At 40.9% G+C, this 12,265-nt stretch overlaps 1 protein-coding gene across 1 annotated transcript in view; it reads right to left on the reverse strand.

The window, feature by feature from the left end:
* The window catches only part of TBCK (TBC1 domain containing kinase), a 202,627-nt gene that overhangs the window by 114,446 nt on the left and 75,916 nt on the right, over window positions 1–12,265 (reverse strand). The window contains exon 20 of the mRNA XM_075286109.1: window positions 11,010–11,095. Within this exon, the coding sequence (XP_075142210.1) occupies window positions 11,010–11,095 (86 nt within the window). The remainder of the gene's footprint in view (window positions 1–11,009; window positions 11,096–12,265) is intronic.

Consider the following 12,265-nt stretch of genomic DNA (forward strand, 5'->3'; position numbering starts at 1 on the left):
TTATCCTCACCAGTGGCTTGAAGCAAGTCTAAATCCAGATCCTGAGGGAATACGTGATGTAGTACATTCATAATCAAACACATCATGGCACATCTTCTGCTGCTCAGCCATTTTTTATGCTGTCTACCCCACATCTTCAGCATACCTAATAATACTTTTCTGTTACTTGGGAAGTTTTCTTCTCTCATTCTTTATTAAGAGCAAGTTTGCCATTTTATTTACACTGCAATACATACACTATGTCTATTATTATAGTAAGGATATGTTCACACTGGATGGAAATACTGCAGGCTTAAATACTCAGCACATCAATTAGTTTCACGTTTCTTGAAAATTTTTGCCCCTAAAATTAAAAGGGAAAGTCAACATCCACAATAAACTGGGTTTTACTGTCAAGTCCAGGGCTCCTTCACACTACGGATACGGTGACTGATTCTGAACGTTAAAACACATTCAGAATCCGCGCGTATAAAGCACATCCCATTCATTTCAATGGGAGCCGGCATACGAGCGCTCCCCATTGAAATGAATGGGCAGCTTTTTACTCTACGAGCGCTCCCATTGAAGTGAATGGGAAGCGCTCGCGTGTACGGCTCGCCGTGTGAAGGGGCCCGGCGCTCGGCTCAGTCCGAGCCGTACTCGCGAGCGCTTCCCATTCACTTCAATGGGAGCGCTCGTAGAGTAAAAAGGAATGTTAGGAATGAATGAGCGCTCATCTTTCATGCCGACTAGGCCGTATATTTTGCGTCTTTCTTCATATCACGACCGGATGGTCACAGCGGGCCTGGATAGGCTGTTGGTGGAGATTACCTCTGCTCTGCTGACATACAGGCACTTAGGTGCAGCATTTCAATTTTTGGCATTCCTTACAGTGCAGAGTCTGACGAAGGTCGGATGACCGAAAACGTTTATGTAACCTGCACTCTACCATTAAAACACTTGTGGCGAATTATCCAACATCATTTTCGTGTGAAGCTCTTATTTTATCTATTTAAATACACAAGTCAGCACACAGTATCACACACCAGAGTATTAGATACACGCGTCTTCACACAGTACCACACGCCAGAGAATTAGATATGCACCAATGCACAAAATACCACATGCAGGAGGATTAGATACGCACATCTGCACACAGATCCACACGCCACAGGATTAGCTATGCGCAACTGCACACAATACCACATGCCGGAGGATTGGATACGCGCCAATGCACACAGTTACACACGCCACAGGATTAGATACGCACATCTACACACAATTCCACATGCCGGAGGATTAGATATGTGCGTCTTCACACAGTTTTACACGCCAGAGGATTAGATATGTGCATCTATAAACAGTTACACATGCCACAGGATTAGATACGCATGTCTTTACACAACACCACGTGCTGCAGGTTTAGATACGCACGTCTGTACACAGTTCCACATGCCGCAGAATTAGATACACCCGTCCGTGCACAGTTCCACACGCCGGAAGATTAGATATGTACATCTTTACATAATACCAGACAATGGAGGATAAGATACGCGCACCTGCAAACAATACCACATGGCGGAGGATTAGATACACACTACTGCACACAATACAACACGGGGAGGGTTAGATACACGTGTCTGCACACAGTACCATATGCCAGATGATGACATACGCATGGCAGCACACAGTACTACACAGGAAGATTAGATACGTGCATCTATACACAGTTACACATGCCAAAGGATTAGATATGCACGTCCATACACACTTCCAAATGCCGGAGGATTAGATACGTACGTCTTTACACAATACCACATGATGGAGGATTAGATACGCGCCACTGCACACAATACCACACGCCGAAGGACTCCAGCGCTGCAAGGCTGCAGTGCTAACTACTGAGCCACCGTGTGGCCCCCCTGAAGGATTAGATACACGCTACTGCGCACAATACCACACGGGGAGGGTTAGATACACGCGTCTGCACACAGTACCACACACTGGAGGATTAGATACGTGCGTCTGCACACAGCACCACACGCTGGAGGATTAGATACACAAGTCAGCACATAGTACCACACGCGGGAGGATTAAATACACATGTCTGCACACAGTACCAAGCGCCAGAGGATTAGATACATGTGTCTTCACACAATTCCACACGCCAGAGGATTACATATACACCGCTGCAAACAATACCACACGCCGGAGGATTAGATGCAGGGCTCTGCACAGAGTACCACATATTAGAGTTTTACTCCAGGTTTCCATAGCAACCCAGCCATTTTTCTTCACTGCCTTATGTCAGCTTTAAAGGGGCAGGGCGCTGTGGATGACACTGTTACACAAGGTCACATACACACAGCTTTACTCCAGGTCTCCATAACAACTGATCGCAGGTTTTTCACTGATATCCGAATTGAGATGCTTATGGAAACACACAAACGATATACAAAATACACCAGTGCAAAACTGGACAATTCTTATGGGGCCACTACACAAACAAAAAATGAAATATACCCGTGTGAAGTCGGGTCTTCTTGCTAGTGTTATATAAAGCAGAACTCCAGCTGTAACACAACATTTCACAAATGAATAGTACCGGTGAATAGAATTATTAATATGTCTTATTAATGAAATATCTTTACTTCTCCAATTATCAGGAGTTATATATATTAGTATATGGAGGAGATGAGGGGCAGCCTGCTGCAAAACACACATATACTGCTGCTGTTACTCTATTTTACACTGTGTATCAGGGAGTTTTTCTGACACTGCTGAATCTTCAAGTCAATGCTCTACCACTGCACAGAATGAGGAAGTAAATTCAATGAACCCACCAGCAGCCGCCTTCTCCCTCCCCTCTCTATAGACTTCTGTGAGTGAGCTGGATACAAAGAAGAACCTCTATGTATACATACAGACTGAGGAGGAAGTGGGCAGCCTAATAAGTGGTGACGATTTCCTTAATAAGATATATCATTAAGTTTCTGATACTGACTCTACTATTCATTTCTATATTTATATATGTATACTAGAGATGAGCGAACAGTGAAATATTCGATATTCGTTTAGAATAGCCCCTCAATATTTGAACGAATATCAAATCCCATTATAGTCTATGGGGAAAAAAGCTTTGTTTCAGGGGAAACCACTATTCGACTTAGGAGGGTCACCAAGTCCACTATGACACCTCAGCAAATGATGACAACACCTCTGGAATGCAACTGGGACAGCAGGGGAAGCATGCCTGGGGGCATCTAACATGCCCAAGTCCCTGTATTATGCCACTAATAATGCGGGAGCTGACTTTTTCCCATAGGAATGCATTTACCAGCGTTGATTGGCCGAATGCCATACAGTGTACAGCATTCGGCCAATCAACGCTGGTTCTGCCGGAGGCTCGTCTGTGAGGAGGCGGAGTCTAAGATTGGTCCAGAGCAGTCTCCATTGTGGTCCGATCTCAGGTATAGCAGAGTTGACACATCTCTGCTATATCTCAGGTGTAGCAGAGCTGTGCGCTCAACACTGCTACATCTGAGATCAGACCACAATGGAGACTGCTGTGGACCGATCTTAGACTCCGCCTCCTCACAGACGAGCCTCCAGCAGAACCAGCGTTGATTGGCTGAATGCTGTACACTGTATGGCATTCGGCCAATCAACGCTGGTCAATTTTGTAAAAACCATTATCCGTCAATTTTCTTTTTTTTAAAATGTAAATTGTGAGCCCCATATAGGGATCACAATGTACATTTTTTTTTCCTATCAGTATGTCTTTGTAGAATGGGAGGAAATCCACGCAAACATCTGCATACAAACTCCTTGCAGATGTTGTTCCTGGCGGGATTATCCTTCAATTTTCTGTAAAGAGCATGATATTCACTACTATGAGAATAACCAAATGTGACTATATGTGTTCCTGTTTCTGTCTGGTAAAATTGTCGAAAGAGTTCGGAATGCCAAAATAATATAAGTATCAAATGTAGTAAAATCGAACTGTCAGACTACGATAATTATCAACTGTAGGGTTAATCTGCATAGGAATATCTGATTAAAAGAGTGGGTAACATATAATCAAATAGGAGAACATAAGAGGTGGATTATTTCTCAGTAAGAAAGGTATATTGTTCAATACATGAGAAAGGGGAGTTTATTACAGCATAGATGATAAAATAGGATACCTACATATAAGGTAATGAAAGCCAAAATGAAAAATTAAAAATATACAAGGGTAATCCGATGCTGCCTTTCTAGCGGGTCAGCATATGACACTGAGGATGTTTGTAGCTTTACACGCATTCTGTATTCCGAGAGCTTCTTACTGACCCCGAGCAAGTGGAAGGTTGCCAGGAAACGCAATCCTTCCTGCAGCGAGACTCTGCGTTAGGGTGATGAAAGATTAATCAGGTTTTACTGATACCGGATTACTGCTCAAGCACGAAAATCAAGTTCAGGCCCTATTATCGGCTTGCTGATAGGTTACCATGACCAGACACAGGCCATCTTGTTTGAGGAGAAAACAATCTCCTTTATATTAGCGCATTTTCTGCAGCAGCAGGTTGCACAAGACCCCTGACAAGCTGAATTGCAATAACGTATGTGTGATCACATTACTATGATGCAGGGATGATGCCCCTTGCTTTAATTCTAGAAATATACTGTAAAGTAGTCAATAATCTTTCACATCACACCCACATTTCAGCACCTCATTCGCCAGCAAATCTTTCAGAGAATGAATTTAATTTCTACTTGTACTTGGACCAGATGAGAAAAAAACAAAAACAAATGATGCATCTGTTTAGTCCCAAATTCTAGAAAATCGGAATTAAGAAACATACATTTTAATGGGCTAATAATCGTATACATTAAAAAAAAAAGTACTAACAGTATCTGAAGTGGGAAAATGTGTGCAATTGGAAAATTTTCAATATGTATTGACTGCTATAATGGAGCAGATTACAAGATTTGAAGCCATGTTGATCAAAACGCTGAAGGTAACTGCAGCTTCGCCATACATTACGAGTATTAAGCAGGGTTATGAAAAAGAGAAAATCAAATATGGCATAAACTGTATGTAACAAATTACTAAATTCAAGGATTAGGACATCATTTCTGATCCCAACAACAGACTTGCCATTAAAGGGGTTGCCCCGTTATGGACACTTATCCCTATCTACAGGACAAGAAATAAGTGTCCAATCAGTGGGGTCCCAACTGTCAGGTGTCACAGTGATCAGTCGGACTGGGGACCAAATGACCCTCTAAGGCCTCCCTCATGAATGGAGCGCCAATGCACAGATGTGACTGGCACTTCATTCACTTCCATGGGGCTGCCAGTAATTACAGTCCCAGTAGCTGCATAGTAGTGAATGGCACGCTGGTCACACAAGTTCACCAGTGCTTCATTCATGAGGAGGCTTTAGGGGGGACTTTCAGTCTCTCGTCCACCTGATCACTGAGGGACCTGGTGATTGCCCCCTACGATTAGACAATTATTACCTATCTACAGGACAGGGAATAAGTGTACGTAACAGGACAACCCCTTTAAGGAGCAATTGTACTGTTGCCCACAGGGTGACTTAATGGTTAGAACTGTTGCCTCAATGAGCGCCAAGCAGACAGCTATGGGAGCCCCCCCATCCAGCGTCCTCTTCAGGCTTGCGTCTGACGTCATGGCACGCCTCACAGGACCGCTGAGGCCCAATCACAGGTCTCAGTTTTGACCTCCTGCAGCACATGACATCAGATGCACGTGAAGATGCCCAAGGAAGGTAAGGCAAGGTAAATATAAAGTTTGTAATTTTTCCTCACTTCCCTTGGGCCTCTCCTTATTTCCAGTCGAATCTAAGTCTAACAAATCACTGTTTGGGGCCAAAAGGGGGGAAATGGAAGGGTGCCAAAAAGAAGTGAGCAATATTATGTGTGGGTATCAGTAAAGGGGTAATATACTACATGGTGACCAGGAAAGGGACAATATACTGTATGGGGACTAGTAAAGGGGTTGTTGTACTGTGAAGAAGTGAATAATGGGGATAATATACTGTGGGGGCTGGTAAAAGAGGTGTCATACTGGGTAAGAGCATTTTTTATCACTGAAAAAACAATGCCAAAATTAATGAAATAATCCAATGAAATAAATTTATAGCACTCCTAACCACATGTACGAAAAAACCCAAGAGAGTGTCCAGGCCTGAATCGGAAAATGGCCCAGTCCCTAAATGATTAATGAAAAAGGAAGCATTTTCCCACAATAGAAATCATTAGGGTTATGGGATATGGCAACCCATGCTGTGATCTGTTGACTTCCCTGCCAGATGAAGTGTAATTCTAGCACAACATGGCAGCTCTTGTTGTGTTACTGGCCAAAGTCTACCAAAGCGAGGGCATCCTCAGTGCCGTGACCAGTTGATTTCATTGTGCCTGGACATTTCTCTGTCAGATGCTGGATAAGTAATTGTAGTATTATATGGCTGTCATTGTGATAAAACTATTACATGCCTGGCCACCAGAACGAGAGCCACTGTTAAAGTGCTCCCTTTGACCTGCTTATGTTATAATTGTGGTTGCCTTGATGTGACAACGCCTATAAAAAAAAATATCAATCACTTGCCTTAAAACTGGACCTGAAAAATAGCAAACTCAGAAACTGTTAAAAGACTTTTAGCCATCTACCAGAAATATTCAATACAACATACATACATAAAAAATGCATACATTTTACATACAAGTATATGCCTTCTAATCTTGTTCTAAATTTCATGGTAACAGAATAAAATACTGTCAGGGTCTGGGGTTGCTAGGTGGGGTGGCATAGACACAAAAGTCCAGATTCTTTAGTCCAAAACAAAGGTAGAGTTTATTTTCACTCAAAAATATAGTGCAGCAACAAAAGGAAGCAATACAAAAATAAATACCTGCCCGGCTAGGCTCTAACTAAACATAGAATAGGTTGCCTCACCTAGGATAACAGAAATCCAAAAGCCAGTTGAATCACTCAGGACACAGCTCCAAAAATATGACCTCTCTGTTGGCTCTCCAGCCAAGCTCTGCCCACAGTCTTCTGCTGGAGCTGACTTCTTAAGCCTCCTTGATGAGCAGACTCTCTGCAGCTGAGTAGCTGCCAGAACATCCCCAACGTGTGGACTGGAGGGGGGTGGAATGACAGGTCCCACTACCAATCCTACCTGCCATTCCTAAAAATCCAGCCCAGTAACCGGAACTCTGAAATAACCTTCAGCAGACAATAGTTATCTGCTGAGAAATGCTCTTTCTGGAGTTTTTTCATCTCACCCACCTAAGTAGTCTGGGTGAGATGTACTCCCCCTCCACTACCTGTCCAGCCATCGGCTTATAGTACTTAAACAGAAGGAGGTTGTAGATTCACATTATAAAGAATTTTTGTGAATGACTGTGGAGTCAGTATTCTCATGACAAGAAAAAAAATGTTAGGAGATAAAGTTATATACATATAGAGTGAGATACAAGTATACTAGTAAAAGGATACACTTTAAATACAAAACCAGGCAATGGCCCAAACCAAATTTCAAGTGTACAGGAGGAACGCACAACACATTATGACTTCTTAAAGTGGTGCAACCATGAAGCCATATTGTGGTAAGAATAGGAAAGCATGTTAATATATCTAATGATAAAAAGTGCACTCAAGATAATAAACTATCATTTTGCCAGTTTATTCCAAATGTACTATTGCAGGCCGTTCTTTGTTGTTTGACTTATGTTTTGAGATTTACCAACCTTAAATGAGGATTACAGTAATTTTATTGATTAACTCATTCACTACAATTAATAATATGAAAACTGAAACAGATTGTCATGCTTAACGCAATAACCAGCTAACGAAAAAATTACTGAAGGGAGGGGATCACTGGTGTACAATGAGCACTACGGTTCATGGTACCTACCCACCAATAGATCTTGCTTTCATTTTCTATAACAAGATAATGGAGTTAAATAAAATTCAATGTTCCCATGATAAGTCATGGGCTGAGCCAAGTCATTCCGTCATTCCAGAAAAAAGTCAAATCAACAATACTTAATGATTAGGAATCAGTCTAGAAAATAACCCTGACATCTGATTACATCAGGACCAGTGATTGCACTCAGCAGCACTTCACGCCATAAGTACGCCTGGAATTATAGCTGTTTAGTATCTAGAAAAGAGAGATTAAGAAAAATGATGGCCTTGACAAAATTACAGCCATTTTACAGCAATCAGTAGAGGCAGAGAGTAATGTACCGCTCCAATACCAAGATCCTTACTCCCTGAACATGGTCTGGGGAAAATAATCTGACTTGTTGAATTTTATACATGAGAATAACTCAACATACTACTACTATATTGGTGTCATATTATTCGTAGGATAGGTGAATAGAGAGATGGATATGAGATACATACATGGTTAAATATATAGAAATTAGGTAGATCGATAGATAGATAGATAGATAGATAGATAGATGACTACTACAGAGAGATGATATCGATATAGATATAATATCTAAATGGATATAGAGAGAAAGAACGAAAGATAGATAGATAGATAGATAGATAGATAGATGATAGACAGCTAGCTAGCTAGCTAGATATGAGATAGATAGATAGATAGATAGATAGATAGATAGATAGATAGATAGATAGATAGATAGGAGCTAGATAGATAGATAGATAGAGAGATAGATAGATCTGTATAAGCGGGGTCTCCATTGCCTTTCTCAAAGTCATTCAGATCTCTCTGTTTGCCCATTTTCCCTGCTTCCAGCACACCAACTTCAGGAGTGCTTTACTTGCTGTCTTATATTGTATATCACACTCTGACATGCGCCATCGTAACAATAACATGAATGTTACTCACTTCACATGGTGGTGGTTTTATTGTATGACATATACATACAGTATATAGACTGTATATTCTGCACATATGAATACACCATCACTGTGCTTTTAGCATTTAACATAATCCAGAAAGTGAAACCATGTGCAATATGTTTGTGAACCTTTCCAGATGATCCAACAATGTTATTTTTGAAAGGCCCCAGAATCTTACTACTTTACTTCATACTACCTTAAAAAAGCACTCCAACAAAAACATGTTCTTCCATCCCAACACCCAGCATCAGATTGCGAGTGTCACACTCCAGGATACCTTCATGTGTACTCTTATATCCTTATATACGTGCTCTCATATCCCAACAAACCAGCCTCTCCTCAGCTCAGACACGACTAGACACCATTTGGATTTTATATTTCCATTTCTCTTTGGTCTGCTATCAATCCCATGATATATCAGCCGCACATCACTTATGCAGCTAGAGACTATTCTATATCTACCTGCTGGGACACAGTGTAACTATCCTTCTCTCTATATTCACATAAATAACCTAAGAGAATACAAGTATGGCGTTAGGAAGGCTGAACTGTGAGCTGCTGTATTAAAGCAATGTGGCAGGAAGTGTCTGCTCATCAGTAGTTAGTGACAGAGGTTTCAGTCTCACCCTGTGGACAACCTGCGTGGAACAGTCCACTCTACAGAAAGTCAGGGACTTATTATTTAGGTCTTGTACATTTGATGCCAACAAAGTGAGATTCATGTGACCTTACTGAAAAGAATACAGATAGGATGGGATAACTAAATAAGGTAATACTCAATTATATATTGTAAAAATAGATAATGAAGGAAAAAAAATCACAGATGTGCTTCAATGTGTGTTTTAATATGAGGTCAGGTGTATACAACTCCAAAATGCTTCTCTAAGCAGCTGAATACAGAAGTTGATAGTTGACTATTTTAAAGGGAGTCTATTATTGTCACCAGGTACTTTTAACTGCTCCCATAGTGCTGTAGATGCTGCTGGTAGAATTAAAACCATACCTTTGTTATGTTTCAGAGCCCCAGAAAGGTGTAGAAAAAGCACATTTAATCTTTATTAAAATGAAGATCTTGGAGCACAGGGGGAGTTTTCTTCTTTTACTGAGCACTGCTGCATCATCAATAAACACATCCATCCTGTATTCAGCTCATCCCCTTGGGCAGTGTGAATTGATCCTCGCAATGTCAGTTGATCTTCACACTGCTCATTGGGAGAAGCTGAATGCAGCATGGGCGCATTTAGTGATGAAGCAGCAGTGCTCAGTGCCTGAAGAAAACTCTCCCTGTGCTCCAAGATCCTCATTTGAATAAAGAATAAAAATGCATTTTCTCACAATCCCTGGTGCTCTGAAACTTAACAAAAGTATGATTTTTATTCTGCTAACAGCATCTAAATCACTATAGGAGCGGCTTAAAGAAGCTGGTAGCAGTGATAGACTCCCTGCAATACTTTTTATCTGCACTTCACAAGTCATTAAACTTAAGGAAAAGGGGAACTGCGAAAGCTCTAGAAGGTCAAAAATAATCTAGGTTAACCCACAGATTGGTCAGATATGCAATACAAAATCTTGCGTTGCTGGCAAGACCCTGCCGCAACATGCGGCTGTCAAAGAGTATGTTTGCACATTATCTGTTTGGAAAAGAAACCTTAGTTGCAATCTGCTTACAATAGTCCAAAGAGTCCAAGATGTAATAAATGTAGCGCACACTGTGTATGCCAGTTTTTGTTACCAAGTTGTTTAGATTAGCAATTCTCCCTCATTGTGCACTTGAAGACAACCAAAGAATAGTTCTTAACTAGAAAATTTCCTTATAGGGTTTTTCCTGTGACACTGCTACCCCAGGCAGATTGGGATGCAAGGTACCCCCATTCTTCTGACCAGAGGTGGTTCCAGTGGTCGTACTCCTACCAATCTGCAACCTAAACCTTTATCCTGTGGATAGGGGATAAGCTGCATTTGTGGGCAAACCACAAAAACACAAAGACTACTAGCTGGCTACAAAACAAACAAATTTAGGCATTTAGCTGACCAGATGCCTGACATTTTCATTTTCCAAATTTTAGACTTTTTTTTCTCCCTATTATGATACATTTACCACTTTATTTTATAGGTATTGGTAAGAGCCTTTAGTACTTACATCTGGAATGAAGCCAATTTCATTTAGGTGATTACTCAGTTCAGGGTCATGAAATGCAATCATTTGGGAAAAAACAGTCAAGTACTCTGAAATGGAAGCAAGACCACAGACAGGTATGATCAGTGAAATGAAGCTCTGGTCAACCACAGACTAAGATAGATAGAAATATTAAAAGACTTGTGATACTTCATTAAAACCTGCCTATAAGCTGGAAATTGTGTGAAATACAAAAAAAAAAAAAAAAAATCCAACTCACCTTTTACAGGTTCCATGTTCCAGCAATGGCAGACCAGTCCCCATTTCTGTCAGTCCTTGATGGCGTGAGTGCTGCAGCCAATCACACACCTCAGTGAAGACCCGTACATAAATGGCACGTGAACAACTGGCCTCAGCAGTCATGTGCCATGTGTATCCAAATGTAAAGCACCATGGAATTAATGGTGTTATATAAATAAATAATAATAATAATATACACAACAAACAAGATGAACGGAGTCCAGCGAGATCCTCTTGAAGTTAAAAAATCACTGGCTTTATTTCAAATGAGTAAAATTCTCCATGACATATATACGAAAAAGGTACACGGACATAAGCAAGAGTCAGAGAGAAAAAAGATCAATCATAGTTGCAACTAGCTGACGCGTTTCGAAACTATAAGTTTCTTAGTCATACCATGCTATGACTAAGAAACTTATAGTTTCGAAACGCGTCAGCTAGGTGCAACTATGATTGATCTTTTTTCTCTCTGACTCTTGCTTATGTCCGTGTACCTTTTTCGTATATATGTCATGGAGAATTTTACTCATTTGAAATAAAGCCAGTGATTTTTTAACTTCAAGAGGATCTCGCTGGACTCCGTTCATCTTGTTTGTTGTGTACCCATGTTCCAGGCTGGAGGAACAAAGGAGGTCACGTGCGGTTCCTCAAAGACACTTTGGGTGTGTAAGTGCCTAAAAATCAACTTCTCTCATATTTCATATGTGTTTGACTGTTTGGAATGAATTATTCATAAGGACATTCTGTATTAAGCAACCACGGTTACCACGGGGCTGTGTTTTATTTTTTCAAGCTCATAATAATATACAGGCCACCATTGAGACCAGTGTCACCTCAGCACAAAGAAAATGTCATCAGGAGACATCATCGATGACCAGCAACAACGGGACTGGACTGCCGCCACTAGAGCTGAGAACCTCTTAAGGGTACACAAATTTAACTATTTTCTATACCAGTCCGTACCTTTTTTTCTACAGCAT

The sequence above is a fragment of the Leptodactylus fuscus genome, chromosome 1 (assembly GCF_031893055.1).
Source record: "Leptodactylus fuscus isolate aLepFus1 chromosome 1, aLepFus1.hap2, whole genome shotgun sequence".
Taxonomy (NCBI): domain Eukaryota; kingdom Metazoa; phylum Chordata; class Amphibia; order Anura; family Leptodactylidae; genus Leptodactylus; species Leptodactylus fuscus.